Here is a 19491-nt window from a genome sequence, read left to right as displayed (position 1 = left end):
TTTTCTTCACTCGTTTATGAAAGTACCTCGTAGCTAGACCAAGATCGATGTCGTTCATTTTTTTCACTGCCTTTTAATTCATTACTTTCTTGTTGCCACTTACAAGTAATTGCCATTATAAACAATGGAGGAATTTGACTTTGGCGTGTGAGCGTTTTGTTCCTAAAGATGCTGTTTTTGCCTGGCAAAGTAGTTCCTTTTAGGAGAAATTACTTCATAGGATCCTTCCAAGACCCCAGATAGCTGGGACCAACATTTGGTATTCACCTTTTTTACTGTCACTAGAATATTTCTGGCGTTGATTATCTCATGATCAATGTCCAGATTCTTTGCATCTATACTTATGCCCATGTTATGAATCCTGGAGGCAGAAAAGATGTTATGAGCTGCGGTTAGACCATGGACTACAAACTTTGGATGGAAGTGATTTTACTGAAGAGATTCCTGCCTATGGGGTTGGCTAGTTCAATATTCATCATGCTTCCACTATCTGTAAGGTTGTATACTTCGTGCCAATCCTTCTTCTAATGAATAAGTCCCTTCATGGATTTAGCTTAGCTTGTTATTCCATATAAAGAATGCTAATTGTGAGCAGCCAGTATTTTTTTGGGATTAATTACTTATGTATACCCTGAGGTTTGAGGAAACTACTTATATATACCCTGTAGTTTCAAAAACTACTTACGTAAACCTTATAAGGTGGGCCCACATAACAAAAACAGGCCATCTGTTAACATAATATTTAGGACTGTTTCACATGGCCATTAATTTTTCCATAATCCCATGTTTATTCTCTTCTTCCCTTCCTCGCTCTCCTGACCGAACAAACCAGAGTGGCAGCATTTCTCCCGTTCTCTCTCCCTCCCCTCTTCCTCTCTTCCTCCTTTGCTTGCCCCTCTTCCTCTCTTCCTTTTCTTGCACCCTGTGTTTCCCGCTAGAAGATGAAAAAGAAATGGGGGCACAATCAGTTTTGATTAACTTTTACAAGGGGCACACCTAAGATAAGTCTTAAGAGAGGACTTCATAAAAACTGAAGGAGCACACCATTTCGAAGGTAGGGAGGCATTAATCCCAATTCCTTTCAGGGGCGAGTTCTCTCTGTTCAGAGACCTTAGCAGCGGCACCAATAACGAAAGGGATTGAGAGTAGAGCCACCATTTCAGGGGTGAGTTCACTGTTCGGTGACCTTAGCAGCTGTAGTGGAGCAGGGAGGAAAGGAGGACGGAAGAAAAAAAATAAGGAAAGGGCTTATCACTATCAGCAGAGGGAAGATTTATTGGCTCACAGTTTTCCATGCATTCTTGTGGGAAATTTGGGATAGGAAACAGTCTGGTTTTTGAAAATAAGGCGGGGACTGGAAAATTTGTTTTCCTATATTTCTTTTGCAACTTGTGGACAGCTAGCTCAGAAAAGTTCAAAGGAATGCAGTACCCTACCTTCTTTCTGCCTCCCGAAGTACTCTGACTATTCCCCAAGGTCCCTATACCTGCAATAAGGAGATAATGAAGCTAAACTTTGATGGAAGTGCCATAGGTAATCTGGGTGCTGCTGGTATTGGGGGTATAATCAGGGGGATAGATGGTTTTATTTGTTGGGTTTTCAACAGGGACTGCTGATTCCTCCAAGCTGAGGTGATGGCAGCTCTTACTGGAACCCATTGTACTAGAGAACTGGGCTGCTCAAGGTTAGACATTGAAGGTGACTCTGTAAAGTCAATCAGATGGTACCCCCACCATCTGATGGAGGCCAGGGACATCTTGAGCTAGATGATTACAAATCTCACTTGGATTCTTAGGGAGCTAAACTCTTTAGCTGATGGTCTAGCAAAATCTGGAGTGCACAAGGAGTGTTTGTATAGTGAAAGAAGCTTGCCCTTGTAATTTTGTGTGCTGCTTTTTGTGCTGTATATCTCCTCATGTACTTGCTTTTCTCTTAATAAAATTTTATTACTCTTTCTCAAAAAAAAAAAGGAAGAACAAATAGGGAAAATGGAACAGAGAAGAAGAGGATGGGAGAGAGAAAAAAGAGAGGGAGAAATAGGGACGAAGGCCAGTGCTGTTGCTCTTGTTCGGTGGTGTTTGCAGCTTCAAAGAAGAAAAGAGAATTTTGAAAATTTAATGAACAGTAAATGACGCTTTTGTCCTTTAGTTTCTAACAGAGATAACGTTTGAAAGGTCAACAAGGTCTATGTAAATAGTTTTTGAAACTACGGGGTATATATAAGTAGTTTCCTCAAACCTCGGGGTATATTCAAGTCAAAACCCTTTTTGTTATTAAGCAACCAAAAGATACTGTGAAACCCAAAAAAGAAAAACCTTGGGTTAAATGGAGTTTGTAGGCTTGAGGAATATTTCTTCTGTACGTGCTAGGGATCCTTCCTGATTTTTCATTTGAACTGCTGTGCAAATTTTGGATTTACCTGCAAAAGATATCATGCTATTTGGATAAGGAAAAGAGGAAGTAAAAGATCAGAATGTCCAGGAGAAAAGTTATTAATTATTCTAATAAAAAAGATGGTTTGGTTGAAGGGTAAAAATGTGGGGAATAACCGAATAAGATGCTATCATGGTTTTCAAACCGGACCGGACCGGATGATCGGACCAGAAAACCGGGAACCAGTCAGGTGACCAGTTTCGATTGTTGATTTGGTCAGCAAATTATTGACCCGGGCGGTTGAACCATTTGAACCGTTCAGTGGTTTTGATCGTTTTTTATTTTAAAAAAATTAATTTTTTTATTTATTTTTGTCAGAATGGACTGTCTGTTTAATTCAAACAGTCGGACTGTTCAATACGAGAACCAGACCCTGACCAGTTCATTGTCCGGGTCAGTTTTAAAAATCTTGGATGCTACTGATTGCTTGCTTTCTGCACTAGATAACCACAACTATTTTCACTTAAGTCCTCCATTACTGTCCTGTACTTTAATTGCTGTCTGGCTTCATTGATTTAAATTTTCAACATTCAACCAGTTTTAACCATTAAATTCTTACAGGGTTAACTCTCTATTCAGAGACCTGTTCTTTTGACATCTATCCTGCAGCACTAGATTGCAATTATTAACCACTTCCAAAGTACAAAACTCATTGTGCAGGAATAGGGAAGATAAAAAGAAAAGCAAGATTTCCTTTTCTGAGGGTCTATTGGCCATAGCGATGGTTTAAACTTTAAAGTATCAATACAATGCGACTGATACAGACCAATATACATCCAATTTGGTGGTCAACAGCAATATTCAATAAACTCACCGAATTGGTGTACTTGAATCCTGTTAAATTGGGCAGTGTTCTATAAGCTCACCTGATTTGTCACGGCACTTTGTTGACTATTATTAAATAGACTATTTACTCTCGTATCTAGTTCCTATTAAGTTGTATTTCTTCACTTATTTAACCTCTATCAAATAGGACATTCATTGTTTAAGTTTCATCTCCTAGTATTTAGTACTGTTTCTTACTCCTATGGCTAGAAGAGTTGGGGGTAAACCAAAAGGAACATTGGTCAAAGTAGTATTTAAGCATTCATAGTTTAATGGATATTAACATTAAATAGAATAATGGCAAAACAGGATACATTTAGCCGATCCTATAGTTGGAATAGGGCTTGGATAATGATGATGATGTTACCAAAGAATCAAAATATGAGACAATACGTCCTGTATCGGGTGTAAGGTCACGGAGAGAGAGAGAAAGACTTTGGGGGTTTTGAATGTTTGGGATGGAGGGCATCATCCTCAACCTATTTGAGAATTATCAGACTGAAAAATTAAAAAAAGAAAAAGGTCTATTGATCAATCGATGCACACGATACCCAACTCTTTGTATCATGCATGTTCGTATTTTGATCCTTGAATATTACTCCGATTAAGCAACCACATTTGAACCCATTTAAGCTACATGATAGATACAGTCTCTACGGCTATACTACATGTTAACAAGTTGAAATGATATGAATTTTAATTATGTCTAATTTTCAACCCATCTTTATTAATTTCTCTTACCAATTAGTTCGTATTTCAAATAAACTATTAAAAAAGTTTTCTTATGTGTCTATATTTATTTGTAGTCGTTTGAACTTCAAATTTAGTTTTATTAATACATATAATACATTTTGTTGGGATTCATATGAATGTCATCTTAAAATTGATTTTCTGATACAGATGCTTTAAACCTTGGCATAACAAGCGGACAGAGACTAAAGTAGTAGCTCTCAAATTGGTTTATTAATTCTTTCATTTACCAAATAAATGACATGTTTCAGAAAATTGTAAAGAGAAATTGTTGAAATCACATCCTCCTACCCTTGGCAAAAAAAATTTCAGTATCAGGCCAATGGCAATCTGCCACACTATTAAAAAAATTACTTAAATCTTGGTAAAATTGTCTAAAACTCACCATGACTTTTCAGTATTTCTCTTGAACTCATCCTAACTTTTCAAAATGTTGAGGGAACCATGTATTAGTGAATTTTATTGATAGAAGTTGCCCACATCAGCATAAATGCATTTTCCCTGACCAAACATCCCCTGAATGGCAAGTCAGCCTTATTAAATGTATTTTTTATGACTAAAATGCCCTTAAATGCCCAACTGTCTTATATATAAGATTTATACTCATTGAGAGAGTTTGCTGTCATTGTGCTGCTTGAAAGTATTCCAAATCCAAGGAAGTTGAAAAATGGGTTTTTGATCAAATAATAACATTTTTGAAATGTTGAAAATTGGGTTAAATATAAAAAGGATAAAATGGTAATCTATTAACACCCATTAATCTATTTATGGTCAAATTACTGACATGGAGTTCCTTGGATGTTTTAAAAAATTATGATGAATTTAAAAAAAAATATGCTGAAAAGTCATGGTATCACTTCAGTCACAAACTTGGTGGTGTAACAGATTTCTATTGCTACTGAGGATGTGAACTCGAAATTGATCTAGTTTGCGACTCAAAAATTTCTGCAACTAATTAGTGGCGAAACAGAGCAAAATGGCTCGATGCTTAATTGAGGGAAATTCCTCCGAAGCTATCCGCTCGTCATGGCTTGGGTTGCATGTCCTAATGGCAATTACAGGTCAATGCCAGTTATGTCCAATCCATCGGCCAGACCCAGTTGAAAAGTTTGGCCACTCCCGGCTTTTACATGTCAACCGGTCAAGCAAGAGAGCTCTGCCTCTCCGCGTTTAAAAGGCTGGACTATCTCTGCATGAGATGTTAGATCACCCAGACCCACGATGCATCCAGTACTAGAAATTTTCACCAAGTCGTGAGTCGTGTGAACTGTGAACTACCTTATCACAGGAAAGAGCACGATTTATGGCCCAGCCTGTCGAGCTTGGCCACCCAAATTTTTACTAGTAAGAGACGCCTGGTGATTGAAGGGGCAGTTTTGGTTTGCAGTCAGAAACGGATTGATCTATTCCTATCGCCTGTTTGGTTCAGGAATGAAAATGAAAATTAATATCAGCAGGTATGGAATTTCATTCCCAAAGGAGAGGGAGGGAACGGCCATTCCTTGAAATAGGAGAATGCTATACCACGAGTAATGGAAATGAGATTCCAATTCTGTCCAACCAAACAGTTGAACTCAAAATAGCCTATTTTGATTCCGATTCCAGGCTCCTATTCCCACTAACCAAACGGGGCTGAAATTATTTGGGTTATGGACGGGAGAAATCATCCCATTACTTTTTTTTTTTTCAGAAAATAAAAAAGAAATTCCCCAATCATGATAACTCACGTAAAATATTCCAATACAATGCCTTTCTCAAATCACAGAAAATGATCTTTCCATTTATGTCAAATTCTGAAATTCATGTAAGGGGCCACTTGATACAGCTGAAATGGCTGAACTACTTATTGCCTTGTCCATTTATGGACCAAGTAGTCATAATAAAACATTTGATAGAGCATAATTATTTTATCTTGTGAATTATGACTACATCTGCTAAAAAGACAGAAATAGGCAATATGTTGTTCAGTTAGTCACTTTAGCTGTTACCAGTTGGTCACAAACTTCAAAATATCAGTATTGCAAACAGTACTAGTAGGCATTCTAGGATATGTATTTGAAATACATGTCGAATATACATGGATTCAGTGGAATGATCTGGACACAAGTCAGAGATTATTAAATTTAAAACTCAAATTATTAATAAACAATCATACATTTCGATTGTTTGTGTAGTAATTTATGGGTGTATTTAAAAAAAGCACTGAGAGTGGTTGAAGAAATGGATCCTGCATCCTGCACACAATGACACAAGAGGGCGTTTGCTACTTCATCCTCGGGACCATCAACAGTTTATCAGTTTTTCTTCAGAAGTTTCCAGTTAAAAAATGATCATAATAAGTTAATAACTAAACAAGTATTTGCATTTACCTTACAATATATCCTGTACTTGGTTGTCATTTCTGTTATTGGTTATGGCATTTGGCAACGTGGGACACATCCAGACAACAGCTGACCTACTTAAACAGTGAGGGGTGTCCAAAAATTCTGAAATATCACTATTTTCAAAATTTCCATTTTTGTTTTCAGTTTGATCACTGTAACTACTCGGTTCTTTCTACAACTGCAAAACAGTAACTGCTACTGCTTCTAAACTTATATGGGCTTCTTAACTTCTTTCTTCCCTTTGGAATAAAACTTTCACAACAAGATGTAGAATAGGATGGCCTGCCACCTTTCTGGCTTTGACCTGCAATTCATCTTCCAGTTTATATACATAGATATTACCTGATTGAGAGGTCCCCACAACTTGCTTAGGGAACTTCTACATCAAAAATATAATTAACTCCAGCATCTACTTGATAAAGATCAACAGGGTATGAGCAAAATTGTCAGCCTGAGGAGATTTGTGCATACAGGCAGCCAAAACGCATGACTAAATTGATGACTTGATGTCCTTGCATGATGAGCGTTATCAACACAGTCTACATAGTAGAAATATCAAGGGTCCTAACAACCCCAAAAGCCACACCTCCTTACAGGGAAGTAATCTTGCCACAGAAGCTGCAATCCATACAAGAGATGATTAGGACCAAGTAATCAACTGCAACCACAAAAAACATATTGCAGAAGGTCAAACTTGCAAAATATTTCCTATTTGGCAGACGTATGCACAAAAACAAGTAAAACATGTATATTCCTGTCAAAAGACAATTAAACTGAGGAGCTTTAAATTTGATGGTTGCATTTTAGCTTAGAACTAAATAGAGAGAAATAAATACACCAGAACAGCACAAGAAAATAAGTGTGATAGAATAAACACCACCAAGAACACTATAATCAAATTAACTAAATCCATACCAAGGCTGATCAGGCAGCTTTAAAATATATGCAGGTTCTATACCATGCTTGGACCAAGATCCAAGAAAAATCTATCTGGATCTTGAATCTCACAACACCGGAAAATCCTACCAGATGCACATGCTCTGATTCACTGCTTATACCCTTAAGAGAATTGCTGAAGGGACCTCTATATTCTCATCCCAAAGGAGTACAACTAAATGACTGAAGGCTTTGAAAGGCCAAATGCACTCCCTATATGCTCACAGAAAATTAGTAGAATTCATAATAAAAAATGGAGGTTTTCATTGTATCCCAATATCTCATTTCGTAGAGGTTTTGTAGCAGGGCAACTGATTCTTGAGAATTCCATTGCAACAATACATGATTTTGGAAACTACAATGAAAACTCTGTAGTAGAGAAAGAGTATCAAGTAAAACCATTTTGGCATTACACCATACATGCTAGATGCTACACAGAGGGTTTGATATTGGAAAGGCAGAAATAAATGTCCATTTCCACAAGTATGACTGAAATATGCATATCCTGATTCATGATGTGAACCAAAGCAAAACATTTTGTTCTTCAATAAATACAGAACATAAATTATACATTAGCAGTGTAACTTACATGACGGGGATGGCAAAATGGGTGACAATACAGACTTAGACACTTCACCACTCCTTTCTGATTCTGGACTGGGGCCATAAAACACCTTAGGCGAGATTTTTGGGGACAGTTGTGGTGTATTATGCAGGGAAGGTTGATATAAAATAGCAGCATGAGGTGATAACTCTGGGGTAGATGTGTCAGAATGAACTGTCGGAGAAGGGCTTGGTGTAATTATGGAACCACTGTATGGACCCTTTCTTGGGAAACGAGATGGCACCACTGAGGGTGCAGGTGTCTTTGACACTGGAGCTGATGGAGGTTGTGAATCATGCTCAGGAGTTTTTGGATGGGCATTGTCACAGTTGAGACAGCGTGAGAATTGATGGTGAGGTGAAGGAGCAGGAGCATAAGATGGAGATGGAGATGGAGAAGGAGACCCATGGAGTGTACAGTTTAGAATAGATGACAAGCTTATCTCCTTCACTTTACCAAAAACTGAGTTATTAAGGCCAAGATTCTTTGCAGGAGGAGATCCTGTAATTGTCTGTGCTAGCTGCTTCAATCTCTGTGGAAGAAGGTAATGGTTCCCCATAGCTGATATGACAGAAGCTTGTACTGTTACAGGTGGAGACAATGTTGAACCATTTTTGTTTGTCACCTGCACATACACATTCTGCATGCACAGAAAATGAAATCACTGATAGAGATAAACTTAACATCCAAATGCTACTCAGATTTTAGAACTTATATGAAAATCATGCAAAAAAAAAAAAAAGAGGAGAGTAGAGCACATGGAAATACTTCATAGGATCTCAGATGCAACCCAAACTTCAGCTGGTCGTTGAACTGGTCAAAATTTTCCTGTATTTGAGAAACTGAGTTGTACAGGGTAAAGTTGAAAAGGATCTGCGGTATTTGCCAGATAGAAACAGAAGGCCCGGGTATCACTGTGATTCCCCCAGGGAACTTCAAGATCTGAAAGAAAGATGGATGCCCGAAAATTGATGTTGTCAAGGACAGATTCATATGCCCCAGGACCAACTCTATCAAAGATGACCTCAGAACACTTAGGGAGACTGTATTTATTGGAACATTCTTCGAAACAGGAAGGACACCAAAAACCACATCAGTACTGTTTGATACAACGGATCGGTGCAGAGATATAATAGAAACCTGTCAAGACAATTTTCTTTCAGATTAATAGGCCATCATTTCAAAATGAGTTACCAAAAATAGAATAGATGAGGCTTGAAACAATACTGTTGTGTTTGGCACTCCTATTTCTGCCAATATATCACTTTCTAATGTTCCAATGTGGTGAACAAGCAATGAAACTGACTTTGGCAGTCTGAAGCTTGCTTGCACAGTAGCTGAAGAGAGAAACATACGTGTCAAAAGAAAACAAAGGATGCCAGAAGTACGAACTCATCATATATATAGAAAGAGAATGCAAAAGCATGCTACCCAAAAGCAAGGATTGTAATTGATGCACATAAAGAATGCTGAAAATGCATTAATCTAATTTATTGTCTTATTCTTCTTTTGATTTGGAAATGAAATGCATCAGATCATTACTTTTCATTTTCTTCTTTTCCAGATTCAGCTTTATTTTGTTAGAAGGCCTTACCACCATCATGAACCGAAGTCTAATCCTTCTCCTTGGTCAGTACAACAGACCAAGTAGAAGTTTATTCTGCTGCATCATATTGGTTGTAAGAATTTTGCACAGTAAAAATAAAAGAAAAACATTGTTCAGAAATTACCAGAAAACAACCTTCTAGACAAAGCCAGTGGTTAAATATGAAAAATAATAGGGAGAAGTAAAGAACACAAAAAATTGATAACATATAACAGGGAATTTGAATCACATCCTAGAGTTCAAGTCACCTGGACAAAACATTGTATCATCCAAGAAGCATAGGAAAAGGATAAGAAGACAGTTGCAAGCACTAACAAGAGACTGTCAGAGCATCGACACTGTCTGGAATTAGAACGAAATGTTAAAAAGAAGAAGAAAGAAAGAAAGAAAAAAGCAACCTGGTATAAACAATCAATCTAATAGTATGTGGTCTAAGGCTTATGCTTTAGAATGTTTCTCTCTAGAGAATGACTTTGTGATCCTCATGAAAAAAAAAACTTTTTTTTTCTTTTGATATAATTAATTTATCATTAGTTGTCATTATTTATAGGTTCTATGTTGTGTGGTGAGAATTATTTCACCTTTTTCTGAACTTTTCTTACCCCTGTAGGATAAGATCCCTTAAAAATCCTTTGACAAAATCAATCCCTTAATATAGTTGATTGGATCATTTTGAAATTCACCAGGGTTGGGGGTGCATGGATTTGGAGGATGGGCCACCCCCTGTTGTGTAGCTCCATGAATAAAAAAAAGTCATTTTGAAAATTTCCATTATATGGATAAAAAGACTTGTAATGGTGAATAAAAAGAAATTTTGGTGTATACTTATATAAGGAAAAAAAAACTATAGATTCTAACTTCCAATCCCCCCCCCCCCCAAAAAAAAAAAAATGAATAATAGATTCTAACTATAGATTATTGCAAAACATATGATCATAAAATAAATGAGAGGATGAACTGGATCACCATTATAGCTCAAAACAAGATCATACATAATAAGTTTGTAGTAATAAAACTTTATTATAAGATTCAGAATTTTTTTTACCAGGAAAAAATGCCCTTGATGATGTTCTAACGCTTGTGAATCAATTTCCGACCAGACAAGTTACAATTTAATCATTTATTACTGTTACTGATTATAATCCCGAGAAGAATAAACTTAACAAATAGCCACAGATTCTATTAACGAGAAACCAATAAGCAACCCAACAACTTTCCACTATGAACAAAATCAAATTCCATGTATAAGTCCTATAAGTAAACCACAGCTACAAAACCTAGAAAAAAGATAAAAATAACGCATACCCATCTCCCTCAAAAGATCAAAATCCCTAATTCCAGAACAAATATGCACTAAATGCCACGCAGGGAACGAGGGGCAGGAGACAGAATTACCATTAAGGTCAGGTGCATCATAGGCGTCAATAACGGATTTAAACGGATGAAAGGGAGGGAGCCATAGTACAGCAGAAAAGAAAACAGCAACACTAAGAATTAAAATGAAAATGCATTTGAAGCTGATCGCTTTCCCGATTCTGGCCAAACCTATCGAACAACTCTCGCAGAAGAATGCCGAAGAGCCGCCACCTTCCCCTTCCTGCATCTGCTGCTGCTGTTGCAGCTGTTGAGCGTCGATTTTCCCCATTTGCAGAGCATCTGTAATCCCCCTCTCTCTACTGCAACCTGTTCTCTACAACTATGAAGACAAAACGAAGAGACGGAGAAGAAACCTTGATTTTCTTTTTATGGGCAAACGAAGAAGAAACTTGGGAAGATGAAAAAGGATACAAGGAGGGCCGTCGTGAGGACTTCTGCTTCTAAGCTGCATCCAACCAACACTATATTCTATTTTTTTCTTATTTCTTTAATTTGGACCACCCAGCGTTGGGGAGAAGCAAAGAGGGGTGGCAGAGAAAGAGAATAAAATATAAAAATCGTTTTTTTTTTTTTTATTTGTTTTCTGTATTAGTGACCAGTAAAGAAGTTGTAGTCCACTTGTTCAGTGTCTCCTATCAATCAAAATTCAAATTGGCTAGTCAGTACTTCTTCTCACACACTTCTACAACACACATTTTCCCTCCTTTTACATTCAATTTCATAATTTCTTTCTCTAACTAACCCCTTGTTTTTCCTTTCGTTTCATTTTGACATTTATTCTGAGTGTTTAACTTGAATTGATAGTGTCATCTGAGCCGTACACTCGGTTACTGAGATCAAACCCTAGAATGGGTGGGACCATCTCTTGGGTTGGGCATTGAAGGTTGTAATAATGAGAGCCTTCAAAAGTAGAGTTAAAACACAATTGGCTAGAAAGGGTCTATTTGGGTTGGTTTGATTGGATCAATCTTCATGTAATTGATGATCACTGGTTTGATTGGACTAGTTTTCATTTAATTGATGACCCCACCATTAATGGATCAAATTATGAGTGATGGGATCCATGCATCATTAGTGGTCTATTTGCTGATTTGCTCTAGAAACTTCCTGTAGGGTTTACTACCCTTAATGGAAGCAAGCCCTTACTTGTCCTGAGTGTAAATGGTTGCATGACCCAGGACTTAAGTGGACAAATAATGGCCCAACACTCACCGCTAAAGAAATCTGACCCATCAAATGATCATAAGGTCCCGCCATTAAGTCACTCTCTCAATGCTACAATTGCTGGATCTTAGCCTGTTGGGTCGTGGCCATACCCGGCCATATCCAAACTTACCAAGGCCGAAAGATGATGTCAGATTAAACCAACTTAAATGAGAAAAAGAAGGCTTGGTTGGTTGGTTCCTTGTCTTAAAACAGGTGAGTTTAGATCTAATCAGATTGTACAATTTGGTGAATGCCAAACCAGAGACTACCCGGATCCAAATGGGTCATGAGTCATGACCCGAAAAATGTTGTATTGGGTGGTTGTAATATAAAGTATTGCCACCAATACCATTAATTACTGTTATGTCGGGTTGATCAGGACATGGGGTAAAATAATCAACTCACAGTTTTCCAAAAGCCTATTATTCATTTTCATTTAAATCTGTTTTAGGCCAAACAGTGGCTTATTCCTTATAGAATACCTAGTTGCACAAGTGGCATAGATTTAGTCGATCTTAAAGTATGCTTAATTTAATCAAAACATTTTATTGGATCATGTCCATCGACCATGTATACATTAAAAAAATGTGCAGAATTAAAATAAGGTTCATTAAGTATACATAAAGGCAGTGTGTTACCAAGAGGTTGTTGATGGGGAGAAAGACTGTCAGCAGTGACCCATGTTCTGGTTCAAGACCACACGAAAGCATCCACCCACCAAAGATTTTGATGGAACCACTCATGGTGGTTGGACTGTTGAGCTATATTTGTCTACATCTCTTCCTTCTTGGATAAACAATAATTTAATTGAATGAAATTGTGTGTTTGTAACCTTTCAATGGTTGATGAAAAGGGGAATTCTGCCAAAATGCGCATGTGGATTTTGAAACAAAGAAGTGGATTCCAATCCATTGATATGGGAAGCGACACCTCAATTAATGTAATGTGGAATCAGATTCTAATATTTGACTATTTATTGTTATTCCTGTCCCCACCCACCAATGTATAGGCTAGAATATTTTTTCTTGTCGTCCTTCTTTTTAATTTATATCTATATCTATATTATTAAAAGTGTGAAAGTTTTATTTGATTAAAATATCCTAATTTTTTAATTTGGTTCCTCTCTAATTCTAACATCATAAATATAATTTGAGCAATCACTTTTTTTTTGTTTAAATGATTTCTCTCATTAGGTTTTATATTTAAAGTATTAACTTCCATAGTCCGATTAACATTTATTGAATTCTGTTCTTGACTAAAATACCATATTTTTTAATTTGTTCTCTCTTTAATTGTGAGTAGACCTGTTCATGGGCCAGGTGGCCCGACGGGCCGGCCTAGCCTGGCCCGACCCCCGGACGGGCTTGAATAGGCTTTTTGGCCCGCGGACTTAACCTCGGGCCAAAAAGCCCGACCTGCATAAAATTCGAGTCGGGCTCAGGCTTTGCCAAAATAGCCCGGCCCGAGCCCAGTCGGTCGAGTCCGACCTATAATTAAACCTAACTAAAAACCCTATGTGATGTCCATTTGAATAAATTTTTTGATTTGAGAATGTTGTTGATTCACTTGTAGGCCCATTGTTCATTTAAATAGGGGAAAAAAACATTTGAATTAAAATAGATAATGTCTATTTGAACAGGAAAAAATTTGATTTTCTTTTATTAGGTCATGCTTCGGGCTCGGGCTCGGGCTTCGGGCTTTTTATCAGGGCCGAGCTCGGGCTCGGGCTTGGGCCTATTATTTTTCTGTTAATGAACACTAAAAGCCCGACCCGACACGACCCATGAACAAGTCTAATTGTGAGACACAAAATGTAATGTGAACTATTATGATTCTTCTCATTAAGCTTTATATTAGGGTATTAACTCCCAATCTTTCATTGGATCATATATTAATTAACCATATTAAAGAAAAATAAGTTTGACAAATAAGAATATTTTTTATAGACATAGAAATATAAAAAAATATAAAAAATTTTGAAAACATATTATTTAATATCATCACCATCACAAAAATTGTCATAGAAATATAAAAAATAAGAATAATTATTGTATATTCATCATGTTAAATGAAAATAAGAGTGAAAAATAAGAATAATTTTAATAGATATAGAAATGTAAAAAGTTATAAAAATATTTGGAAACATATTATTTACTACCACCATCATCATCATCATAAATTGCCATGTACAAAACATGTGCATATGCTTAGTAGTTGTGTAGACCATGAAAAAAATCTAGTTATCATATAAATATGTACTGTATAACAATATATTGGTAGTTTAAGCTCGAATTCATCCAAAGTATGAAGGCTAGGCTAGGATTGACTGTCAATGGGTCGGGTCTATCTGATAGAACCGATTATGGGTCTGTTCCAATTAATAATTGAGTTACGATCAACTCTTGTTGTTTTGAATCTAATTAAGGGTTTGTTTGTTTCCTCTAAATTCCTATCTCTTAAGAAGAATCTTTTAACTTTAAGAGAATATTATTTGTTTATTTCCTCTTAACTCTTATATCTTAAAATGCAATCATACAACTTTTTGTTTTCCAATGATACTCCTAAAAAGACAAACGAAAAACTCTCATATATGTGATCAAAATGGATATTTGATAGTTTTCAAAATTCAAAACAACATTCTCTGCATTTAGAGTTAAGAGGAAAGAAAAATTCACCAATACCAGTATACCTCTTAATGTAGTGTTTGTTTGGCATATCTTTTGTAGAAGATTTATTACAAGATCTAATAGTTAAAAGACAGAGCGAGCTTTTGCAAATAGATCTTGGAAGATCAAAGATTGTTTGGTTGAAATAGTTTTCATAAATCTCATGAAAGACCATAAAAGTTAAAAGATTGTTTGGTAATGTGATGAAAATGTGTTATGCATATATAAATGTTTTGTGTGGGGGCCAACAAACCTTTCATTTAACACATAAGACCCACATACATTTTCTAAGATAGACCCCATATACCATTGGTGGACATGTATGTGGGGTTCACATACATTTTACAAGGTGAGCCCAACATACCATTAGTGGGTATGCATGTGGCATTCATGTGTGGACATGTATATGAGGCACATATACATTTTGCAAGGTAGGCCCAACACATCATTAGTGGACATGTATGTGGGACCCACATACATTTTATAAAGTGGGCTTGACATATCATTAGTAGACATGCATGTGGGGCCTAAATACATTTTTTAAGGTGGGCCCCACATACCATTGGTGGACATGTATGTGGGGCCTACATACATTTTACAAGGTGGGCCCAACATACCACTGGTGGACGTGCATGTAGGGTCCATGTGTGGAAATGTATGTGAGGCCCACACACATTTTTCAAGGTGGGCCCCACATACCATTGGTGGACATGTATGTGCGGTCAATGTGTGGACATGGATGTGGGGCTCACATACATTTTACAAAGTGGGCCCCACATGCCATTGGTGGACATGCATGTGGGTTTATGTGTGGACACGTATGTAGGGCCCACATACATTTTTCAAGGTTGACCCTACATAGTACCTAATGTGGGCCCCACATACATTTTCCAAGGTGGGCCCCACTTACCATTGGTAGGTCTCAATTACACATTCAATTAGGTTTTTGTGAAAAGATAACTCATTTTTTCCTAAGCGTGTACATCGTGCCACACGTTGGAAGAAGACGAAGCACTAAAATATTGTAAAAGCTTCATTTGAAGCTTCTTGAAAGAGCCCAAATTCGGGCTGTTGGTATCTTTTATGGGACAGAGCTTTTTCCCAATAGATCTTTCCATTGTTAAACGGGAAAAGCCCACAATTCAGACTTTTGGGCTTTTAAATAGCCTGAAGCCCGTGCAAAAAGACTTACCAAACAAGACCGTAATGATTACACTTTCAAATGTCAAGACTTTAGAGCAAACGAACAGGCCCTAAGACCCAAACCATTTATATAATTAATAATATATAAAATTCTTCATTTTTTTTTTATATTTTTTATAATTTATGCCTAAAGGGGTAGTTTTATATATGATATATAAATTAATAATATTAAAAACTCATATTTTTAGACATAAAATAGTATTTTACTATTGGTTTTATTGAGGTCATCTTATCACAATGAAATTTTAAGTAGCTATTACCATTGGTAGTTACATGGCCCTTATTCATGTTTATTAGCTTCTGGTTCCCTATTCATTTTATTATAGTTTTTGGCTCCCCTCAAGAAAAAACCTAACTCCACCCTTTGTGCCAAGTATAATTAGGTTAAACTCAATTTTCCTAATTAATAATTGGTTCAATTTTGGGTCTATCCTATAGTCATGATCAATAATTACAATGAGACTGGAACCAAATATGGATCCATGATTGGTTGAAGCCAAGTTTGAGTTCAGGCCTTAGATAGTCATCCTACTCATCCCCACCATTGTGCAAGACGAATCGAAAAGGGCATCAAATGGCGTGAGTTGTGAAGTTCAACCTATTGAATAGATAAATTGGATTGTCCCACCAGCTTCTCAAATTAGTGTTAACAACTTTTGTGACTCCTACTTATCACCCACAATTATGTTTTAAATGTCAAATCATAATCGCGATAAAAGTTGTCTTTACACATTCAAAACATCAAATTCAAATCAAAGCAGCAATATAAGTGTCATTGTACAAGAAAAGCTTGTACGTGGAAATATAAATCCAATGGGCAATATTTACCATCAAAAGTGTTCTTATGGTTTGCAAATTTGAGTTGGATGCAATTTTTTTACAGTTTAACCTTTGCATCTATTTGTTTGTAAATATGATTTGTTCTCACTTGATACAAAATTTGTACTTTTATTTAATTTACACTCATTGGTAGTATAAATTTGGTATCCCAAAAACGATGTAAGATTTACATCCCCTTCCTTCTATCTCACTCATTGGCAATCTAAATTGGGGGTTACATCGTCTTGCTTCTTATCTCATTCCTGAACAAAAAACCCTTTTCCCAGCTCCATTTTCTATTATATAAGGTGGGGACAACACATTTTGCTTCCTATTTTATTTCTGACAGACAAATAAGAATATAGATTCAACAAATAAGAATAAGACAAAATTAAATCTGAAATAAAAATAAACCAGAATTTAGACTCAACCTATTTGCACCAACACATTCACACCAATGCAAAAGAAATTTACACTGCAAACAAATTGAGCCCATATAACAAACCAAAGATTGGTTTCAACTAAATTGTGAGTCTATATTGGGTGTTGGATCTCTTTTGTAACATAAGCAAACACTGTCTAATGATTAGAATTTTTGTTTTGGTATCACATCACATCACAAGGGATTCAAGAGGTGGGGATAGAGCAGGGTGCACATTGGTCACTAACTTCACCATGGAGAGCCTTAAATTACATAGAATTGATCCCACACTTTCATTTTTCAAAATGCTATCATGTTGTGGGAGATTGATTGTTTCTAGTAAATAGATATAGGACAACAATTTAGCCGTGTGGGTTACTAAAAATAGGAAAATCACTATCTTCTTCAAAGTGGGTGCTTGGCATGGTTGTGTTTTATGTCCATTGTGTTTCAACATAATTAGTACAACAATGTGAACTTTAAATTGTTTTAGTTTATACTATTACCATAAAAAAGTTGTTGTAATTAGGGTGGTTTTTGGTAGCATGGAATTCTCATGCATCAATTTTTGGGTCAGCAGTTTGACCAGCTGGTCCAAATGGAAGGTTCATTATAATTAAAAAAATGGCCAAAAACCATTGTTGGGGTCAAATGGGTCAATGGTTTGATCGCCCAGGTCAACGGGTCACTAACCAAGTCAATGGTTTTTAGCAAATGAATGATTAAGGGTAAAACAGATTTAATTGCTTGGATGTTTTATGGGCCAAACGGTCTAGCCGTTGAATGGTTTTTCATTAATTCAATTGTACTAGGAGTGAAAGTAATTTTTTTTTTGTTATGTTTTTGTATTCATAGTGGGAGCAAAGTTTGCTTTTAGAAAAGGGAAACAAGCTTTACATTCAAAGTTAGTCAATGTAAACTAGGCATATTCTAATTTACAGTTCATGTTTGTAACCATTACAACAAAATACAAATACGATTAATATTTATCAATTCAAAATCAAACCAAGTTTGCATTTGTAACTTAGGCTTAGTTTGGAAAGAATGCAAATACAAATTTATTCAATACAAATACAAGGTTTAGAAATATAATTTACAACCTTTTGAATTATACATATTTGTACTTGTACTCTTCTTGACTGCAAAACCCGGTTTGTTGCATAAATACACCTCGATTCATATTTACTAACGTTTGGTAAAATAGTAAAAGAACCCCCAAAATCAAGGTAAATATGTAATCTTGTTAGGATTTCCCTCAATTTAGGGGTGTAAATGTACATACGTTTATTTTGAAGTAAAGTTGTGCTCTCTTTTTCAGAAATAGAATAATGGTTTACTCTCTTTTTTCATGCATTTATTCTCCATGGAACTCTTTAGTTGATTAGTGTCAATGGCTTCTTCCTATTTTGCTATCTCCTTTTCCGATGTCACTTAACTTTTGGTATCAATGGCTTTCTTCATCGACGATAACCTTGTACCATTTTTTGACTTGCTATCTTGACTTTGGACGGATGTTAAACAGAAATACGACATCAATGGTCACTTTGCTCCATTTGGCATGCTATCCTTCTTCTTTGCCTACCTCCACCATTGCTAGAAAAGGAGGTACCACCATATTTTATAAGATCTTGGAAGGGATTAAAGCTATAATGTTGGTCGAGCTGGTGGCAGGCCAACATGGCCCAACACGATAGGGGTTGTGCCTGGCACGACATGGTTGCTGTAGTACCGTATCATACCTTGGCATAATTCAGGAATCTAAGTCGTGCCGGCCTAGGCTGCGGAGGGGACAGAACTCCAAGCATGGCTTGCTAAGGCCCAAGGCCTAACACGACATGACGTGTATGGCATATGGGCTGCCTATAATCCGTGTTGTGCCAACACAACACGACCCACATTATAGGTCTACAAGGGATTGAACTTGTCATACAAACCGGTTTGGAAACCAATAGTATCATTACATCAAGTACTTGTATTGCTTCAATCTTTTTATATATATAATTGGTTTTGGTCTTGTTGTTATTTTCATGAGTTTTGGTCTTTTTGCCTTATGTCCCAAACTACATCGTCTAATACAATGTATTTGTATATGTTTTTTGTGTTTCCAGGCATCAAAGCTCGATAGGAGTCAAATTAGACTTGTTCCCACTTGATCTACAGAACCAGAGTGATATTTCCTCATGGGTGCTTCTATTTATTAAACCACTAGTGGGGATCCGTACGATCACAGGACTTATTAAGTGAAAGCTAAATAACAAAAA

The 19491-nt window shown here is 36.5% G+C and overlaps 1 protein-coding gene across 1 annotated transcript; it reads right to left on the bottom strand.

Moving 5' to 3' along the window:
- Positions 1 to 6285: 6285 nt before the first annotated feature.
- LOC148852099 (uncharacterized) lies at positions 6286 to 11460 on the bottom strand. Its single transcript, XM_088942661.1, has 5 exons — positions 10934 to 11460; positions 9160 to 9269; positions 8701 to 9072; positions 7918 to 8572; positions 6286 to 7010 (listed from the first exon to the last, which is right to left on the bottom strand). Exons 1-5 carry the CDS (start codon positions 11181 to 11183, stop codon positions 6922 to 6924), a joined length of 1476 nt encoding a protein of 491 aa, XP_088798787.1. The 5' UTR covers positions 11184 to 11460; the 3' UTR covers positions 6286 to 6921.
- Positions 11461 to 19491: the final 8031 nt, after the last annotated feature.

This window comes from Nelumbo lutea, chromosome 5 (genome assembly GCF_056320005.1).
Source record: "Nelumbo lutea isolate HS-2025 chromosome 5, American lotus-T2T, whole genome shotgun sequence".
NCBI classification, from domain to species: domain Eukaryota; kingdom Viridiplantae; phylum Streptophyta; class Magnoliopsida; order Proteales; family Nelumbonaceae; genus Nelumbo; species Nelumbo lutea.
This window is presented reverse-complemented; position numbering and strand designations above follow the sequence as displayed.